The sequence below is a fragment of the Carassius carassius genome, chromosome 14 (assembly GCF_963082965.1).
Source record: "Carassius carassius chromosome 14, fCarCar2.1, whole genome shotgun sequence".
NCBI lineage: Eukaryota > Metazoa > Chordata > Actinopteri > Cypriniformes > Cyprinidae > Carassius > Carassius carassius.
Window position 1 is genome coordinate 17,297,942 of NC_081768.1, and position 21,789 is coordinate 17,319,730.

At 37.5% G+C, this 21,789-nt stretch overlaps 2 protein-coding genes across 4 annotated transcripts; both read left to right on the top strand.

Moving 5' to 3' along the window:
- The first annotated feature begins 75 nt into the window (after nt 1-75).
- Nucleotides 76-4,910, top strand: ube2d3 (ubiquitin-conjugating enzyme E2D 3). Of its 3 annotated transcripts, XM_059566447.1 has the most exons (9): nt 76-187; nt 301-410; nt 1,428-1,491; nt 1,583-1,614; nt 2,239-2,316; nt 2,391-2,496; nt 2,699-2,792; nt 3,336-3,417; nt 4,312-4,910. In XM_059566447.1, exons 2-8 carry the CDS (start codon nt 387-389, stop codon nt 3,382-3,384), a joined length of 447 nt encoding a protein of 148 aa, XP_059422430.1. In that variant the 5' UTR covers nt 76-187; nt 301-386; the 3' UTR covers nt 3,385-3,417; nt 4,312-4,910. The 3 variants fall into 3 exon arrangements, with proteins under 3 accessions (XP_059422430.1, XP_059422429.1, XP_059422431.1); XM_059566446.1 differs by having other exon boundaries at nt 110-410; XM_059566448.1 differs by lacking the exon at nt 3,336-3,417 and having other exon boundaries at nt 118-410.
- Nucleotides 4,911-5,951: 1,041 nt separating this feature from the next.
- On the top strand, nt 5,952-21,530 carry manba (mannosidase, beta A, lysosomal). The gene is made up of 17 exons (XM_059566449.1): nt 5,952-6,329; nt 6,414-6,508; nt 6,624-6,729; nt 6,878-7,051; nt 7,242-7,365; nt 7,498-7,667; nt 8,103-8,207; nt 8,296-8,447; nt 8,564-8,681; nt 8,764-8,850; nt 18,287-18,454; nt 18,535-18,753; nt 19,030-19,194; nt 19,460-19,604; nt 19,717-19,862; nt 20,827-21,087; nt 21,257-21,530. Exons 1-17 carry the CDS (start codon nt 6,111-6,113, stop codon nt 21,485-21,487), a joined length of 2,685 nt encoding a protein of 894 aa, XP_059422432.1. The 5' UTR covers nt 5,952-6,110; the 3' UTR covers nt 21,488-21,530.
- Nucleotides 21,531-21,789: the final 259 nt, after the last annotated feature.

Consider the following 21,789-nt stretch of genomic DNA (forward strand, 5'->3'; position numbering starts at 1 on the left):
ATTAAAAACGTATTCTTATTTCTTTGCATTTTTAGTATTTGAGTGCTGTCACCCAGCGCTCGCGGTGGCGCTGTGCTCATCGTTGCTCTTGAATCCGCGCGAGAAGAAGAGGCTAACAACAAGCTCACGGACATCTTGTCAGTTCAGACAAACTGAAAGAGAAGTGTTCATTACACTCAGCGACAGGGTCAGGGCCTGTCTGTACTTACGCGTTTGATTGCCATATCATTTTTCTAGAAGGTGAATGTAAAAAAAATTTTCCTGTCATTCTGACATTTTTTTATGTTACTTGGCATTTAGGCAGCTGGCTAGCTCTCAGGTTGGCTCATATATTGAGAAAGAGAGCGAGATATTCAGGAGCCACTAACGTTACACCCAGCGGGAAGATGGCGCTTAAACGAATCAATAAGGTAAGTGGGAAATTATATCGAGTATAAATAACGTATATCAGCCAGACATATTATAAACCAGCGTATCTTTGATTATTTTAGTCATCTATCACCGTGTCGGCGTGCTTATTCCTGATACACGCGACGAATGTTTTTTGTGTGTGTGTTTATTAATAAGGACATCAAACCTGTCGTTTTTGGGATTATTGTTATTATTATTTTCCATAAGTCTTTACAGAACAATTTTAACGCGCCATTGTCATCAAGTGTGAATAATGGTCTTGACCGCTAATAATTATTTACGTTTCGATGTCATGAGTTGCACTATAAATTAAAATGGTTAGATTATAAATGATAAAACTCGCATCGATATTTAATTCATAAACAATTATTAAAACGATTAATGTATTATTGGCACTTTGCCTCGTGGTGTGGGCAGTAAATTCTTACCACAGTTAGTCTTACGAAACGAAACAAAAACTTAAACAGTATTTTTGTTAATTATTTTCTAAGTCCATACTAATGTGATAATTCCTAAACGTTTTGACGTCGAGGTTCCTTTTTACTACTGCTTTTTTAGTTGACCTTTAGGGGCTGCAAGGTTCAATTCGGGATCCCAAATAGTTTTGTATCCATATTATGAAGCAAACTTCTCCAGCCTGTCTGTAGTTGTGCAATGGAAAAGCTCTAGATTGATGGCAGTTTTCTACCCCCCTGTCATGAAATAGACCCCCAGGTGTCTTCCCACTCAACAGACATGTTGAAATAAAAATAAACATGGTGCTCCTAAAGTAGGGAGCGCAGACGGACATGCCTGTGGGCTTCAGGTTGTGTGCCAGCTCTTCTCTCTCATGACCCTCTGGAGCTATAAATACACTGTGCTGCTACACATTCAATCTACTGGTTTCATCTTGCTGTCACCATAGTGATAAAAGAGCAAAGCGCCATTATTGACCCTTCGTTATGGAGAGTCTGTGTCTTTCTGTAGTTCTGTCTGTGTGCTTGTTTTATGAAACTCATTCTGGCTCTTCCCTGTAGGAACTGAATGACTTGGCACGTGATCCTCCTGCACAGTGTTCAGCAGGTCCAGTGGGGGATGACGGTGAGATCTCAGACTTTACATGTATTGTGTGGTGTTTACGGCTGAATGTGTTTACTGTAAACTGATGCTATACATGCAATCTCTCCTGCAGTGTTCCACTGGCAGGCAACAATCATGGGGCCGGTGAGTACTATAAAACACTGCTGGGAGAAGCATGTTGCTGAATAGTATAATGCTGACGTAGAATGTACGCAGTATAAAGGCTGTGTTTATTTGATCAAAAATACAGTAAAAACCGCAATATGTTGAGATGATTATTATTATTATTAAATTCATGCATTTAGCAGACGCTTTTATCCAAAGCGACTTAGTGCATTCAGGCTAACATTTTTTACCTAACATGTGTTCCCTGGGAATCGAACCCACAACCTTGTGCAGCTAATGCAATGCTCTACCATGTGAGCCACAGGAACACAATTAAAATTACAATTTAAACCAACTGTTTTGTTTTTAAAATGTTTTAAATCTTAATTTATTCCTGTTATGGTGAAGCTGAATTTTTAGCAGGCATTACTCCATCCTTAAAATGATTCTTATATGGAAATTATGCTGCTTAATATTTTTTTTTGAAAAATGTTTAAGGATTCAAAATTTAGAAAGCAGCATTTATTTGGTAATATTTTGAAACATAATGTCATAACTATCAGTATTTAACATGAAAATCTGACTGACCTCAAACAGTAGTGTAAATGTACTAAAATGTGTTTCCTTTTTTTTTTTTTTTTGCTTTTTCTTTTTGAAAAACAGAATGAAAGTCCATATCAGGGTGGTGTTTTTTTCCTAACCATACACTTCCCAACAGATTACCCTTTTAAACCACCAAAGGTAAGAGCTTCAAAAACAGCACAAAGCCCTGTGTGACTGTAGGTGTGTATAACATTTGTTTTCTTTTGTGTTAGGTTGCATTTACTACAAGAATCTACCATCCCAACATCAACAGTAATGGCAGCATCTGTCTGGACATCCTCAGGTCCCAGTGGTCTCCTGCACTTACTATTTCTAAAGGTACACACTATAATAGGTGTTTCTTTACTAGAAAATGGTTAGAAACAATTAGTTCTAATAATGGAAACACATTAGGCCTTTAATAAATACATAAGCTAGCCTCCACTCGACTAATTTGATTGGACAAGCAAGGAGATATTTTGTATAGTTGGATACACTGTGCCGTATGTCAATCACGTGGTGTATGTGTTTATCTCTGCAGTTCTCCTGTCCATCTGCTCACTCTTATGTGACCCCAATCCAGACGACCCTCTTGTGCCAGAGATTGCCCGAATCTATAAAACAGACACAGAGAAGTAAGTACAGACTGAAGCACAATTATATTCTCTTAAACAAATGCGCAACATCTGGTATAGATGTTATTTTTTTAAATTATACATTGTTTGCTATTTGTAACGTTATTTTGCAATATTTTCACATTTTTACTTCTTTATTGTATTTTGTTATCTTCCGCTTATGTTTCATTTGAACTTACTAAAATTTGTACACATTTTTTGCAAGACCATAAAAATCATCGCCTATGCCTGATAAGTGAAAGCAATTTAATATATAAATATATATACACACACACACGCACACATTATATATATATATATATATATATATATATATATATATATATATATATATATATATATATATATATAGAAATAGAAATAATATATTATTATTATTTTAGCTAGAAAAGCCAGTTACATTTACATTTTAAGTCTGATCCAAAAAGCTTTTTTGAATGCAGTCAGCACCAATTACAGAGGTTTATCCAAGATAATATCAGTATCTGTTGTAGAAAACATAATATGTAATAAATAAGGGCACCTTATGTCATGCTCTGTCAGGTATAATAGAATGGCAAAGGAATGGACAGAGAAATATGCCATGCTGTAGGTGAAATTCAACTCTGCATTGTGAACATTAGAGGTACTGTAGAGAGTGAGAAGCACTGCAAACTGTTGCTTCCGGCGTGGTGCAGCATGAGCGTGTGGCCACAGCAGGTGTGCATCACTAATACATGCTGTCATGTCTCTTCTGAAATGACTGAGAAAAAGCACAGAATGTTTTCAAGTGAAAAGTCAGATATGCTTTTATCTTTCTCAAACCCTGCAGTGTCTTGTGATTTGATAGGGTTTATTTAGTCCTGCATTAAACCTCACAGTTAGCATGGCCAGCCATAAAGTCTTTCAGCAGCATGACATTTGTTTGTTTGTTTTTTAAGTAGTTTCATTGTACATGTTTCATTGTTAGAGCTGTAAATTGTAATGGCTGAGCATTTTTGGTTTGTGTGAGCTAACATTTGTATGTTTTACATATTTCATTTAAGGCAGTTTTCTCAGAAGGAATTCTACAGAGGGGTTTTGTCATATACTATTCACCTGATTTTAAACAAGTAGTTATTCCTTTGTTTATTTTTTAAATCTGGCTGCTAACTGTATTTTCCTGATTTACCAGGTTTTATCCAATGTTTAGTTATCAGGAAATGTATGTAAATAAGTGCATATTTAGATTAAATATGAAATTTCAGAAGTGTAATACAGGTTGTTGTTTTTGGGTTTTTAATGTTAATGTTACATTTAATCTTAATGTAATCAATCAACTATTGTGATGTGTATTCATTGTTTTCATATTCTTTTGGGATGTCTTGCCTTAAATCATCAAGTAAAAATGTTTATGAACACGATAAACTGAAGCACATCATTAATAAAGGAGAAATTACATAGTAACTGGAATCAGAAAGGTTCGAAACCAAACTGCATCTTGGCTTCACGAAGGGTCACTGGATTTCAGATGTCTAATGTTTTTCTGTCCTCTTTGCAGATACAACAGAATAGCGCGGGAATGGACTCAGAAATATGCCATGTGATGTTGGCTGGACACATTTATACACTGTTTATTCTCTCATGTTTTGGACACTGTTGCAAGACCATATTTCTCCATCTGTCTCTTATGGAGGCACAATCAAACAGGAATGCAGGCCTGCTCCTGGCCTTTCCACACTACAAAGTCTTGAAATGGACCTCGCCAGTCTGACAGAAGTTCCTTCACTCTCAGCTCTGCCTATCTTTGATCTTTACCAATCGAACTGCTCTCACTCCACAACACGTCATGCCTGTGTTACCATAGTGTGTTCTCTCTGAGCCGCTCGGGGACAGAATGTCTTTATGTTGTCTTGTTTTTTTTGGGGCCTTACTCCTGGAATGCATGCAAACGCAGGAGAAAAGGACTGATGTTGTACATCAGTGGGAGATTGGGACTGATTCCTATATCCTGTTTGATTGTAAAGATTTGCAACATTTTGATCAGCTCTTGGCCCAACTTTTCACAGCCGTGACACTGAGATACAACTTAATTGATTGGCTTAAATATCTATTTAAATCCCGCTACTTTTTCTTTTCAATAAACATGGATAACTCATACTGTGTGCTTGTGTTTTACTATTTTAATTTAACTGTCTGTTGTCATATTTAATATGGAAAGTGATTATGGTTTTACACTTGAAATGACCATTTAAGTCGATCATGAATCATTTAGAATAAGTCATCTGATTATTAGTGTACTCGATAAGGGTTGGTAAGGACGAATTGATATTTATCTGGAGAATTTTGTATTGGAAGATACAAAACAGTTGAGATTTTTAAAATATTTTAGCAAGTGATGAGAATTCAGACATAAAACGTTTTCTTATTACACGTGGTCTTAAATTAAATTTTAAACTGCATTTCTAGTGGTGTTTTGTTATTGAATGAATTGGTGTTTTTGAACAAATCTTGTTGATCATTTGCGTTCACTTCCACTGACAGACTCATATTTCTCGTTTTAAAGGAATGGTTAACCCAAAAATTGTAATTGTGTCATCATTTAATCACCCTCATGTCATTCCAAACCTATTTCTTTATTGTAAACTATTCCAGATTTTGAACTGTTTTGAACAACCAAACAGTTGTTTGTCCCCATTGACTTAGTAGGGAAAGAAATACTGTGGAACTAAAGGGGGACTATCAACTCTTTGATTATCAGCATTCTTCAAAATATATTATTTTTTGTTCAACATAAGAAATATATCCATACAGTTGGAACGACATGAGGATGAATAAATGATGACCAAATTTAGATTTTTGGGCGAATTAATGATATCCTCTTTAAAGCGCGTGAATAATTTACTGCTTTCTAATGCACGAAAGTCCACTTATATAAAAAAACTTAACAAATCAGTGAATTAGCTTTTTAGTAAGGTATTCAAAAGAATCAAGTTACAAGGCTGGACCCCCACCACACAGTGCAGGCATAATAAAAGCCCTCATCATTTCACTTTTAGTTGTTTTAGTAGTTGTTTTCGCTACAACATTTACATTTAATTTCCAAGCATTGTCAAAATTCTGTCTTTAAAATTCTAGCATTATTTTGAAGAATATCTGACAACCGCATACCCTTAACGCCAGCGGATGTTTTAGCTTCCACGTGAGACAGCAGCTGATCGCTTGTGCTTTTGATTTGAACCGGGAAGTGCAGCAGAAAACATCAGGGCGGTGTGTGTTTATGGCTTCACAAGTCCCGTGATTCAACTATTTAATACAGAAATGACTTTGGTAGTATCAAGTCTGCCATGATCGATAAACATGAATCGTGTGGTATGGACTTTTGCGTGCTTTTACCTCTTAGAGGTCCCTTTTCTTGCCAGCGCACTCGCGTCTGAAGTGAAGAGAGCCAGTCTGGGAGCTGATGTTATCTCTCTGAACGGGAAATGGCAGCTGATGAACTCAAACTCGTCTGTTTCTCTCAGTGCGGAGGTACCAGGATGTGTTCATACTGCTCTGCAGCGTCAGGGATTCATTTCGGTATAAACACATTTTCTGAAGTCAGTATTAACAGTCCAAACATTGTGAAATTACTGTCCCTAAAAACATTATTCTGTGTAGCAGGATCCATATTATAGGTTTAATGACCTGGCCTACAGATGGATTTCACTTGACAACTGGACTTACACTACATCATTCTCAGTACCTGCTCATGCTAGGTGATTCAGTTTAATTAAACCCACCCTCTAATTTGTACCGTACATCTAGAGCTGATTATATGATAACCACAGTGTGACATTACCACAGAATGAATACAAGGTGCTCTTTTTACAGAGGAAAAGGAAAAGCCGTCCTAGTGTTTGAAGGAGTGGACACAGTCTCTACAATTTCTCTGAATGGAGTCACCATCGGAAAGACAGACAACATGTTCCGCAGATATGTAAATGAATAACTGTTTCGTATACGAGTAGAAGTTTTAATGAATCGTGCTTTATATGTATGTTTACAGACTCTAGCATAATAATAAAATCACCGGTTGTCCTTAAAAAGCACTTTTTTAAATGAAATCATAATATATTTTTCTTGAGGATTTCGAAGTCACTGGAATGCTGAAGGATGAAGGGAATGTTCTCCAGGTGAGGATTATGTCAGCTGTGACATATGCATCTCAGAGGAGTCATGCCCACACTGAATACAGGGTACCGCCTGACTGTCCTCCTCCTGTACAGAAAGGAGAGTGTCATGTTAACTTTATAAGAAAGGTACAAACATTGTAACACGCGCATACCCAAAACATTTATTAGAGTATATTGCTATATGCCTTTTTTTTTGAAGTACTGATTTTAAATAAATATGCATCCAATATGCATTTAATTAATTAAATAATATGCTAAAAAACTTTATTGTTATTGATTTCCTAATTGAATTGTTTTGGTCTCTTGGTGTTTTCAGGCTCAAAGCTCATTTAGCTGGGACTGGGGTCCATCTTTCCCCACTCTGGGCATCTGGAAGGGAGTTCATCTGGAAGTCTTCAACACTTCAAGGGTTCTCGGTTATACTTCAAATCCAAAATATGGTACACACAAATATTTGCATATGAAGGAGAATGGGTTTTTAGACATTAATAGCAAAACAAATCAATATAATATGCAAAACCCTCTTTGTTCTGTATTCTTGTCCATGTTTTTCTGTCTTTCTCTGTATCCAGACTCTGAACATTCAAGCTGGAATGTTGAAGTGGAATTGTTCTTTGACGTTTTTGTTGCATCTAAGGGTCTTGTCCATCTGTCCATACCACTACTGCAGTCAGAGGCAGAATTTCAACTGTCTCTTACACCGGGGGAGGGTAAAAAGTCCTTTGTCTTACAGATCAATCAGGTGAGATCAGGTCTAGTTTGCTTCATTATGACCACCCTGTGTCATTTAAACATACATTTCAGAGGAAATAACATATTTATCACGGTTATTTTAGCATTCAGATAGTATTATACTTGGGGATACTATTATAGTTTTTAATTAATATTTAAAAAGTTTTTATTATAGTTTAATTGGTAATCAATTAGTCATTTTGTTGTGTTTTGAACACACACACACACACACATTAAATATATAATATATATATATATTATATATAATATATATATATATCTAATGTCTTAGAGTTTTTATAGATTTTTTTTTCAGTTTTAGTTATTTTAATCAAGGTTTATTTTATTGTATTTCATTTCATGTTTATTTTATTTCAAATAGTGATTTTTATTTTTATTTAATAACCTTGATATATATGATTATATCTAATGTGTTCACTCTAAGAATGTCACTTTGTGGTGGCCGTTTGGACATGGAGAGCAGTTTCTATATTGCCTGACTATAGATGTCAACTTGGAGGGTGGAGAGACATTTAATGCAGACCGATTGGTAATGTCTCTCTCTGTTTATTTATTTTAATAAAAAAAAATTCTCAGTCTGCACCTTTTCACTCTTGTGTTGTGGTTTTCTGTTTAAGGTTGCTTTCCGCACAGTGGAGTTGGTCCAGGAGCCTATACCCTCCTCCACTGGCCTCAGCTTCTACTTCCGGATCAATGGGAAACCAATTTTCCTTAAAGGTTCAAACTGGATTCCTGTTCATGCCTTTCAGGACCAGGTGACAACTGAAATGTGAGTAGATTTACAACCTGAAACAGCCTTGTTCAGTGGCCAGACTGAATTCTGTTTAATGTGAAATCACTTTGAAACTTCAGTCATCTTGTCATGTTTCTGCATTTGCATTGCAGGATCACGATCCTGCTCCGGTCTGCACAGAAGGCCAATATGAATGCTTTAAGAGTGTGGGGTGGTGGAGTGTATGAGCAAGACGTCTTCTACAGATTGTGTGATCTGTATGGAATCATGGTAAGCTTATTATACGACATGTTCCACCTGTGACATGCTTTAAATGATAACTGATTTGATTGTTTGTTTGCTCTTATTTCAGATTTGGCAGGACTTCATGTTTGCCTGTGAATTGTACCCTACAGAAAAGGATTTTATACAGACAGTGAGGGAAGAGGTCACTCAGCAGGTTTGCATACATTGCACTCTCATATGTTATGTTCACCTCAAATAAATGACAAATAAAAGGGTAGTTACATATTACAGAGTGTTTAAAATCATTTTCAAGAAACGTTTAAATGGAATGATTCTAAAATTTAAAGGTCACGTTTTTCACGCTTTTTTGAAGCTTTGATTGTGTTTACAGTGTGCAATATCACGTGTTCATGTTTCGCGTGTAAAAAAACACAGTATTTTTCACACAATTCACCTATCTGTATACCGCTGTTTTCACTGTCATAAAAACAGGCTGATGACTTACAAAATATGAAATACGTAACGAGTTCTGATTGGGCCAGTGGTTCCTGTGTTGTGATTCGACAGCAGCTGAGCGCAGGCTGCCCTCCTGGAAACGCGATTGGGCTAGTATTGGAGTAGTTTTGAGAAGCAAGTGGGCAGGAGCATGTGCTGGAGATGTACTTATAATCACAGGAGCGTTTTTACTGATGAGATGCGCATGAAAATCGCATTCGATTTTTTTGCACAGCCCTAACATCTAGTTAACAAAGCTAAACAGCGTTGCCCTTTGTGTAATAAGTTACAGAAACTGTTAAACGCACCAACTTAAATAATAAAATACACTTACCGGTTGTGGTCCATAAACAACGCCTCCTCCAGACAAAGAGGGAACTGCTCTTTCAAGAATAATCTTTGTGCGAATCCGGCATTAAACTGATTGAGATTGAGGAAGCTGTCTGTAACCCTGATTTAACTTCAGGATTAATAATAAGAATTGTATATAGTTTAAATTAATTATAACGTATAGTTATATGATCGTTAACTGAAAAAATAATGTAAGAGGAAAAAATAAATAAATGTGGAAGAGGAATAATTCGAATAATACTTGAGAATAGAATTGACCAATGAGAGAAGACTGAGAAACTACGCCCTGCTGAGTCAGTAGAAGCAGCGAAAATTGACATAGCAACCGAGAGGAGAGCAATAAGCTAGAGCAAGTATTCTCTAAAAAAAAGAAGGAAATAGGTGTAAACTTGATTGATTTTGTTTAAAAACGGGATTTCATGTTGGATTTCATGAAGAGACAGTTGTGTTGAAAGAATCCAGTTAATTTTATGTTCGTGTGAATGTTAATCTTGAAGTATTATCGTCTGGAAATACTGGATGTGGTCAGGTTTTTTTAATTCATCGGAAAGTTCCGTTGATGGCGAGCCACCCAATCAAACGCTAGGAGAAGAAAGAGGACAACAGAGACATCTTTGTTTCTTTTTTTTTCCTGAATGGAACTGTGAATTAACAGATGCATCGTTAGATTCGAGATAAGTGACTGAATGAAATCTGATATCAGTGACTGATTGAACTGAACTTTGATTTGCTTTCAAGAAGTTTTCCTTGAGAGGGTTATCTTATACACAGTGAATCTGGTGTTACTAGGGTTAATTCACTGTGACGGTAACAGGTGACTGTAAACCAGTGATAACTGACTATATTTGAAGAGGTTTTTTTATTTATTTTACATTGAAAAAATGTGATTTATTTGTTGTTTTATTTTCCTATTGTTGATTTAATTATTTTCTTTTGAAAAGGCCTACTATTATTTGGGGAAATTATTCAAAGTAAAGTACTTACCGCATTATTGGCTCCTGTGTTCTTCAGTAAATATCCACTACCTCCAGTAGCCGTTCCTGTGATTTTCTGGTGCGCAATTGGTCCATATATATATAAATATATAGCTCAAAGTGTAAATAATTTAAATACTGTTTTGTTATTAAAGTCTGCTAATTAATACAGACACTTAATTTTGAATCATATAATTTATATCACCCGCTACATAGAAAACTTTGGCGAGCACAGTCAGGAGGTGGTGTTTTATTACTGAAGACACACAGGGTGAGTAGTTCAAAAAGGTCGTTGACAAATTGAAAGAGTTGTCACTGAAGGTATCAAGGTCCCTAATGCAGTGATAGTTAGTGAAGTAACTGGAACTGAAGATGATGAGAAGTTACTTGAAGTCTTGCAGAAATATGGGTCTATAGCTAAAGTAATTAAGGTTGAAGATCCTGAATCTGAATTTCACCAAAACTTGATTGTTGAGTTTAGCAGTGGGAATGCTATGCAAACTTTAGAACCTGTATTACCATACACCCACAAGTTGATTGACAACCCCGAAATTAGCTATGTAGTGAGGTCTCCAGCGTGTATACTAAACAGTTGGGAGGGGATGCCACCAGATCTTATCTTAAAGGATTGAGATAAATCGCAATGCTTAGTGGAGTTCATTTTGAGACAATGCTAAGTGAAATGCTAACTGAGATGAGCTCTGAATTTTTCCCTTGTGTGCTGAGGCAGGCACTGCTGATAAACATTCTGAAACTAATGTTGATCAGGACCAACTGGAGAAAACCACATCAGCAATGGGTGAGCCACTTTCAGCAGGAGGCCAGCAAGTGACACCTGGTGCTACTTGTGTGAGTAACTCAATTCTTCACCTACTGTACTGGATGTACAAAGATTAGTTGTTGAGCATGTGGTGCGGACTGAGGAAGTAAATTCTCAAGCACTCACAACCACAAGGCTCAGAGCTTTCTCTGGGAGGATTCCCAGGCCTGTGAATGAGGTAGAATATGACACGTGGCGCACAAGTGTCGACTTCATCCTGCGAGACCCTGCCATATCTAAATTTCATGGGTCACGGAAGATTTTAGACAGCCTTCTACCCCCGGCTGCTGACATTGTGAAGCATTTGGGCCCTGAAGCCTCTCCATCTGATTATCTGCAACTACTTGATTCAGCTTTTGGCACTGTAGAGGATGGTGACGAGCTTTTGGCTAAGTTCATGAATACTTCAAAAACCTTCAGCTTATTTGTCTAGACTTCAAGCTGCATTGAGTATAGCTGTTAAGAGGGGTGGTGTCTTGTCCACTGAAGCAGACCGTCATCTGTTGAAACAATTTTGTCGGGGCTGCTGGGATAACAACCTAATAGCAGACCTAGGTCTGGAACAAAAACGTGAGAATCCTCCTTTTGCACAGTTGTTACTGATGCTGCGAGTTGAAGAAGACAAATATGCGACCAAAGCAAAGCGCATGAGGCAACATTTGGCTGGAGTGAAACAGCGTGTTCAAGTCCACACTCAAAGAACATGGCTGGTTGATGAGACTGATCAACCAGGGCGTCCTGATGTGCTGTCAGTCGCATCTGAGACTAAGGAGCTAAGGAGGCAAATAGCCAGTCTTCAGAGTCAACTGGCAAGACTGACTACTAATGCTGGAGCTGTCAAGAAAACTACTCTGCCAGTCAAAGCTCGGAAAACCCCTGTAGTGGAAAAGAAACCCCAGAAAACAAATTTTGAAGCTACCGTGAATGAAATGAGGAATCAAGTTGAAAAGCCCAGGCCATGGTATTGCTTCAAGTGTGGAGAAGATAGCCACATAGCAATCTATTGCAACTCCGAACCAAATTCCAAAACTTGTGGCAGGGTGCACCTGAACATAACCTTTCCAGCAGAATTTGTTGGCGTCAGAACTGAGATTCCCACCGTTGCTTTGGTGGTGCCGGACATTAAGTCCCACACCCAACCTTTGGTTCTAGTCGGAACAAACACTCTGGATACTTTGTATGAAGAACATCTAAAACAAATATCCTTCCCTTTCATTCCAGATTTGTATGGTTATAGGGCTGTCCTATACACTCTTGAACTACGTCACAAACGCTGTGAAACTGGTATTCTTGGTCATGTCAGACTGAAGAGTTGGACACCTGAAGTCTTGACCGCTGGTCAAACACTTGTCTTAGAGGGTGCCATTCATGTATTGGAAACTCCAGTTGACAAATGGGTTGTGGTGGAACACCCAACTGTATCGTCCTTACCAGGGGGAGTTGTAGTGAAGTGTTGTTTACTTACTTTTCCTCCTGAGAAGTCAGGATGTCTTCCTGTGGTCCTCACAAATGAGGCCGATCATGATGTGATAATCCCACAAAGGTGCATCATTGCTGAAATGCATGCGATGGAGTCCGTGCTTTCATCTAATAGAGCCGTATCCAAGTCTGATTCGCAGAGCATTGAACCTGAGATGAGTAAAAAGTCAAAGGTGACTTTGAACTTTGGTAATTCACCATTGTCACAAGAGTGGAAATATAGGATTTCCAGGCAGCTTAACGAAATGCCTGAGGTCTTTGCCCACCATGAACTAGACTTTGGATGGACTCAGAAAGTAAAGCACCGTATCAAGCTGAATAACGAGACCCCATTTAAGCAGAAAGCACGACCCATTCATCCGCAAGATTTTGAAACTGTGCGCAAACATCTTCAAGAGCTTCTGTCGAGCGGTATTATCCGTGAATCAGAGTCTCCTTTTTCTTCACCCATAGTGGTGGTTAGGAAGAAGAACGGCGATGTCCGACTTTGTATTGATTACAGGAAGTTGAATCTGCAAACGATAAAGGACGCATATGCCTTGCCTAACTTGGAAGAGACATTTGCAGCTCTGAATGGTTCAAAATGGTTCACCGTGCTTGACTTAAAGTCGGGATATTATCGAATTGAGGTAGAGGAAACCGATAAACCCAAAACCGCTTTCGTGTGTCCCTTAGAATTTTGGGAATTCAACAGGATGCCTCAAGGAGTAACCAACGCACCGAGTACCTTCCAACGGTTAATGGAGAAGTGCATGGGGGATATCAACTTGAAGGAAGAACTCGTGTTTCTAGATGACTTGATTGTATTTTCCAAGACTCTGGAGGAACACGAAAGGTGCTTACTGCAAGTGCTTACTCGCTTGAGAGAATATGGATTGAAGCTGTCACCAGAGAAGTGTCGGTTTTTCCAAACTTCTGTGAAGTACTTGGGTCACATTGTGTCCGAGCGTGGAGTAGAAACTGATCCCGAGAAGATAGAGGCCATAAAGACCTGGCCACATCCTAAAACCCTTAAAGAGTTAAGGTCATTTTTAGGGTTTTCTGGTTACTACCGGAGATTTATAAAGGACTATTCCCAGATTGTGAAGCCCTTGAATGAATTGACTTCTGGATATCCTCCATTGAGAAAAGGTGTCAAAAAGCTTGGTAAAGAAGATCAGTACTGCAATACCAAAGAGCCATTTGGTGGTCGTTGGACCCCTTCTTGTCAAACAGCGTTTGAAACATCGATCATCAAGCTCTCTACTGCTCCTGTCTTGGGTTTCGCTAACCCTAAGCTTTCTTACATTCTTCATACAGATGCTAGCACCTCAGGATTGGGGGCTGCGCTGTATCAGGAGCAGGACAGGCAGCAACGAGTCATTGCTTTTGCCAGCAGGAGGCTATCCCGGAGTGAATCGCGTTACCCAGCGCACAAACTTGAATTCTTAGCGCTCAAGTGGGCGGTAACAGAGAAATTCCATGACTACCTTTACGGCAGTTCATTCACGGTTGTTACTGACAGCAATCCGTTGACTTACCTATTGACGACTGCCAAGTTAGATGCTGTCAGTTACCGATGGCTTGCTGCTTTATACACGTTCTCATTCACACTCCAGTACCGAGCTGGTAAGCAGAAATGAAAGAGGGAGTTTTGCACAGAGATTCTATCACATACCAGTTGGTGTTGCCCGAGGAACTCAGATTCTATGCCGTGAACCAATTACATGATCAGATGGGTCATATGGGCATAGAAAGGACCCTGGATTTGGTCCGAGCGCGGTTTTATTGGCCGAGAATGGGTTCTGAGGTAGAACACAGAATAAAGACCTGTAACGCTTGCACAGTGATCAAGGGCCAGACTTCGAGTCGCATACGATCAAAGAGCTTTGTGCAATAGCTGGAATACAGAAAATTCGCACTACACCTTATCACCCTCGAGGGAATCCAGTGGAGCGATTCAATCGCACACTCTTAGGTATGCTGGGAACTCTGGAGGAGAAAGATAAGAGTCGTTGGAAGGAATTTGTCAAACCCTTAGTTCATGCGTATAACTGTACTAAGCATGAGAGTACAGGATTTTCTCCGTATGAATTAATGTTTGGGCGACAACCTTGGTTGCCACTTGATTTGGCATTTGGGTTTCCTAGAGAAGGAATCTTACAGACATCGCATTCCCAGTATGTGCAGCACTTGAAGTCACTCTTAAAAGAGAGCTATGAGATTTCTACACGCAATGCGCTGAAGCTTGCGGAAAGGAACAAAGTTCGCTTTGATAAGCGTGTGACTGAGTCTACCTTGGAAGTGGGAGACCGTGTGTTGGTGCGAAATGTTAGGATTCGTGGGAAGCATAAACTCGCTGATAAGTGGGAGTCTGAAGTCTATGTAGTGATGAAGCGAGCGGACAATATACCTGTCTATACAATTCGTCCGGAGACAAAGGATGGTCCAGTTCGTACTCTGCATAGAGACCTACTACTTCCTTGCGGATTTTTGCCTGCTCCTGAAAGTGTGGATCCTGTTGTACCAAAGCCTAGGATTAGGTCGAGTCTTGGTTTGCAAGAACAAGAGGAGTTGACTGTTAATTCAGAAATGTACGATGAAATCTCTGATTCTGCATTTCGCAATTATCCAGATGAGGAAACAAAGTTCATAACTTACCATGACTTTCCTAGACAAAGGGATGTCTTACTTGTTGTAACTCCAGGAAGTTCTTTACCTGTGGGTAACACAGAAGAAATTCAATCACCTGAAATGGTAGAAGATCACTCGCCTGTGAAAGTTTCTGCTGAAAACTCACCTGATGTTGCAGCATCCGTTGAGTCGACCCATACACCGGAAGCAGAAAATGTTAATGGAGACAATGTTGGAGGAGAGAGTGGTGAGGATAACAGCCCTTTGAATGTAGGCAACACTGTTGTGGAAACTGAGTGCAGACGTTCTACTAGGGAAAAGACAAATCCTAGGATACTTACCTATCCAAGTCTTGGAAATCCCTTGATCCAGGTAGCCCAATCTTTGTTCCAAGAATTGAATACTGCTTTTGTAACTGCCTTGAGTGGTATTGCAAATCCTAGTGAGTCGATTGCAATATCTCAAACACAGATTGTGTGAAGGTTATATTACCTTAATTTGTGTTCCGAGGACATACACAGTTAGGAGGGGAGAGTGTAAACCTGATTTAATTTCAGGATTAATAATAAGAATTGTATATAGTTTAAATTAATTATAACGTATACTTATATGATTGTTAACTGAAAAAATAATGTAAGAGGAAAAAATAAATGTGGAAGAGGAATAATTCAAATAAGACTTGAGAATAGAATTGACCAATGAGAGAAGACTGAGAAACTACGCCCTGCTGAGTCAGTAGAAGCAGCGAAAATTGACATAGCAACCGAGAGGAGAGCAATAAGCTAGAGCAAGTATTCTCTAAAAAAAAAAAAGAAGGAAATAGGTGTAAACTTGATTGATTTTGTTTAAAAACGGGATTTCATGTTGGATTTCATGAAGAGACAGTTGTGTTGAAAGAATCCAGTTAATTTTATGTTCGTGTGAATGTTAATCTTGAAGTATTATCGTCTGGAAATACTGGATGTGGTCAGGTTTTTTTAATTCATCGGAAAGTTCCGTTGATGGCGAGCCACCCAATCAAACGCTAGGAGAAGAAAGAGGACAACAGAGACATCTTTGTTTCTTTTTTTTTCCTGAATGGAACTGTGAATTAACAGATGCATCGTTAGATTCGAGATAAGTGACTGAACGAAATCTGATATCAGTGACTGATTGAACTGAACTTTGATTTGCTTTCAAGAAGTTTTCCTTGAGAGGGTTATCTTATACACAGTGAATCTGGTGTTACTAGGGTTAATTCACTGTGACGGTAACAGGTGACTGTAAACCAGTGATAACTGACTATATTTGAAGAGGTTTTTTTTATTTATTTTACATTGAAAAATGTGATTTATTTGTTGTTTTATTTTCCTTTTGTTGATTTAATTATTTTCTTTTGAAAAGGCCTACTATTATTTGGGGAAATTATTCAAAGTAAAGTACTTTACAAAGTAAAGTGCTACCTCTAGTAGCTGTTCCTGTGATTTTCTGGTGTGCAATTGGTCCATATATATATATAAATATATAGCTCAAAGTGTAAATAATTTAAATACTGTTTTGTTATTAGTGTCTGCTAATTAATACAGACAATTAATTTTGAATCATATAATTTATATCACCCGCTACATGTCCTCAGCAAAATGTGCTGCACATAGTTTTACATGTGGATTATAATTTTCGGGAATCGAGTTAAACATAAATTGTAACCATTAATCTCTAAGTACAGCATCCCTGGGAAGCCCAAACAAAGGTGATCGGACTCCGAGATGAAAATAACAGCGTTTCGATGACTAGCTACAAACACAAACGAAGCTCTTCCTCCTTCTCAGTCGGAGCGCAACGAGACCACGCCCCCCTTTTTGTGAATTCATGTGGGCGGAGGTTAGTCAAAAAACTGTTTTAGTGATGTCATTACTGCAGGAACTAGATGGATATAGTCCAAATGGGTCATTTTTTGTAGGCGAATTCTGTTAAATAAAAGATCTCGCTTGGCATTGAACTTTGAGCTTTAGAATTTAACATATGAGATTAATATATGAGATTCTTACTTATGTTAAACACAAAAGAAGATACTTTGTTAAAGTATTTTAGTACAAATATAATGTATTATCACTACTAGAATTTGTTATTAATTGAAAAATAATAATTTTAGTGCTGTCAAACGATTAATCACGGTTAATCGCATTCAAAATTTTTGTTTTTGTTTAAATGTGTGCGTGTACCGTGTATATTTTTTAATGTATATATACATATACAGTAAACAGTATATATTTTTTTAATATTTATGTGTGTGTATATATATATATATATATATATATATATACATATATAAAACATTTCTCTTAAATATACATGCATGTGTGTATATTTATATATACATAATAAATATCCACAGTACACACACATATTACATTAACAAAACTTATATTTTGGATGCGATTAATCGTGATTAATCATTTGAGAGGAATAATATATATATATATATATATATATATATATATATATATATGTAAAATATATATAAAAACAAAAAATAGAATAAGTTTTTTTCTGTGAGTACTAAAATAGAATTCAAATAAATTAAAGCTCAGTATAAATCTAAAAAACAAAAACTAATAGAAACGACAAAACTCCATAACAGAATTACGAAACCTTAAACTGAAATTAAAGTAAAAAAATTAAAGCTAATCAAAAATGTAAGTAATATGATAATAATAATAATAATAATACTGCTTCAAGGGTCAAATGTTTTTTTTTTACTATTAAGAGATATATTTATATTTCAGTTATATTTCAACTTTAATAAAAAAATTAGAAGTGTATTCAAGCCATCGTATGTGTGACTTGCATTTTTAATGTATCTTTTGAATAAATGACACATCTAGGAGAAAGAAAATGAGCATCATTGTGAGTATCAATGATATGGACATTTTTTTCAGGTCCGACGGTTGAAATCTCACCCCTCTGTGATCATCTGGAGCGGGAACAATGAGAATGAAGCTGCCATAGCAACGGACTGGTTCAACATACCTGTTGCTGCGCGACCACTGTACGTGAAAGACTATGTCAGTCTGTATGTTGAGAACATCAGAGACATCGTTCTGCAGGTGAGACTGGGACACACACACACAATAACATTAAAGTACCAACTTAAGCCTTTACCAAATGCTGCTGTGCTTTAATTCAGGAGGACAGCACCCGTCCTTTTCTAGTGTCCAGTCCAACCAATGGGGTTGAGTCTGAGAAGGAAGGCTGGGTGGCTAAGGACCCATATGACTCCCACTATGGAGACACCCACTACTACAGCTATTACAAGGATTGCTGGGACTGGACTGCTTTCCCTCGTACACGCTTTGCTTCTGAGTATGGCTTCCAGTCCTGGCCTTCATTGTCAACACTTAGTAAGGTATTATACTTAATGCAAATCCTACAGTCACAGTATGGAACACCTAATACTAGATTATGTTCTGATCCCAATGAAACTGTGCTCTTTTTAGGTACACTTAAATGGCCTTTTGTTTAATTTTGCATAATTTGCAAGCACATTTTAAAAAATATATATATTATATAGGTTCGAAGTACACTACAAGTGCACATTTAAAACAATTAAGCATGCCTCTTTTCCAAAGGCTAATGTATCATCATCAAGCACTCTTGTTTTTCCAACTTCAACTTCAACCAGGTTTCAGTGTCTTCAGACTGGGATTTCAGCAGCAATTTCTCAGCTCATCGGCAGCATCATGAAGATGGTAATCAGCAGATGTTAAAGCAAGCAGAACTACATTACATTCTCCCTAACAGCACAGACCCGGTGCAGAAATATAGAGACACTATTTACATCACTCAGGTGAACGCACATCACTTCATTAAATCGTCACCTCTTCTAAAATAGATTAGTTATTTTAAATGGTAATAATATTTCACAATATGACTGTTTTCACTGTATTTTTGATCAAATAAATGCAGCCTTTGTGAGCATAAGAGATTAAAACAACTTGCCAACCCCAAACTTTTAAGCAGTAGCATATATATATATATATATATATATATATCTCAAATGTCTTCCAGGACATTAGTAATGTGCCCAATATGACACACTTTGGTTTGAACAGGTGATGCAGGCCCAGTGTGTGAAGATTCAAACAGAATTCTACCGCCGCAGCCGCAGTGACATCATTGAGGGCAAAGGTCACACGATGGGCACCCTTTACTGGCAGCTCAATGATATTTGGCAGGGGCCTTCCTGGTCCTCTGTAGGTAAATAAATCATGTACATGTTTCATTGTTTATTTTTTTTACATGTATATGTGCACATGAGCATGTAAAGTCAAAGTATGCTTGTTGACTGAGAAATATCTTGTAAATTCAGAGTTTGGTGGTAAATGGAAAATGCTACACTACTGGGCTACAGATTTTTATTCTCCTATACTCTCATCGGGGATTGAGGATAAAGGAGACCTGCTGATCTATGCTGTCTCTGACAGCCACTCTGAGAAGCAGAATGTCAAAGCTAAGGTAAGATGGTAGTACTGTTTTTTTTGGTTTTTATATAATGATTATAGAATTAAAATTGACATTTTACTTTAGAGAATTAATGGAAATTTTAAGAGAGAGAATTAAAGAAATTGTTTTTCCAAAAATGAGGATTTGCTGAAAACGTACTCACCCTCAGTCCATCCAGGATCTAGATGAGTTTGCTTCTTCATCAGATTTGGAGAAATGTAGCATTACATCACTTGCTGACTAGTGGATTCTCTGCAGTGAATGGGTGCCGTCAGAAAAAGAGTCCAAACAGCTGATAAAAACATCACAATAATCTGCTCCAGTCAATCAATTAACTTCTTGTGAAGTGAAAAGCTGCCTGTTTTTAATAAACCCATCACTGAGGTGTTTTTAAACCGTTGCTTCCAGCTTAAAAACACTTAAATAGGAGTCCTCTACCCGTAGTATTGTTTTCTTCATTTTAAAAAGCTGTCTTGTCTGAATCAGGAGAGGAATATGCACAAAAATGTGGACTGTTTAGAATCAGCAGTCCAAAACAGTTCTAAACAAACATGTCTGACTTTGATGTGAGAGGACAACAGTGAATGGACTTTTTAATGTTATTATGGACTTGTATTTTGGCCAGAAGCGGTGCTTTAAATTTAAAGTGCCCTATTGGATTTATTACAAATACACAGCTTTTCAATTCACAAGATGTTAATTGATGGACTGAAGTTTTATTAGCTGTTTGGACGCTCGTTTTGATGGCACCTATTTACTGCAGAGGATCCTTTGGTGAGCAAGTGATGTCATTTCTTCAAATCTGCTCGGATGAATAAACAAACTCCTCTGCCTGAGAGTGAGTATATTTTAAGCCAAATTTTGGGGCAAACAATGGACTTTCCATATAGCATAAACGTTTTCATTTTGTGTTTACTTGCATTAGTTTATTTATGAATTTTGACCAGAATTTTTCATATTATACTCATGTTCACAGGTGAAATTACACAGCTGGAGCAGCTTTAATGTTGTGTGCTCTTTAGAGTCCAACATGACTAAAATAAAAGCAGGAGGAAGCACCCTTGTGTTTCAGCACTCTATATCTGCTCTGCTAACACAATGTGGGAACTGCACACGGCGTTCATGCATAGTAGCTTTTCATCTCAGTAGTCCGGATGATCAAATGATCAGCCCTCACAATCACTTCTTCCTCAGCTCTCCACGATATGCAGAGGGTTTGCAGAAACCCAACATCACGGTAAAAACCATGCATTCTCACACACCATTTACAGACACACCCCCACCCTCCTTAGATAATTCACTCATTTACTACATTCCTAAAATGTGTTTCTACACAAATAGAGCTTGTCCTTAAGAAACTGAATCCCTCAACTGACTGACAGGTGTATTTTATGTATATATTGCAGTTTACGGTAAAGGACACTGGAATTGTGCAGAACTTTTTCGTGACTCTGCACTGCTCCTTTCCAGCTGTGTATGTTTGGCTGGATGTTGACAATATTCCTGGTCACTTTGATGTCAATGGTTTCCTGATGCTGTCTAAAAAGTCCACAGTTATTTTTGGAGCATGGAGACCCACCACTGCTGAAGAAATCACTGCAAACCTTCATATCACGTCTCTCAGGGATGTCTACTGATTTTATATGCTTTTTGTGTTGTCTGGCTTCTTTACAATCAACTATACAACTGTTAATTATTAGGCTAAGTTTATATACATATTAAAATATTATTCCATAACTATCCATATAAAAACAAAGTGCATTGTTGTCAAATACTTGAATCATTTGATATATATATATTTGCAATAATATAAAATATTAATTTTTTTATATTTTTAGTTAATTTGACTATTTTTGAAAAACGCAAGTCATGGTTGGTCAGTAACCTTAAAAATTAAAAATAGGCTTGATGGAGAAATGTGTAAATATTGAGATTTTGT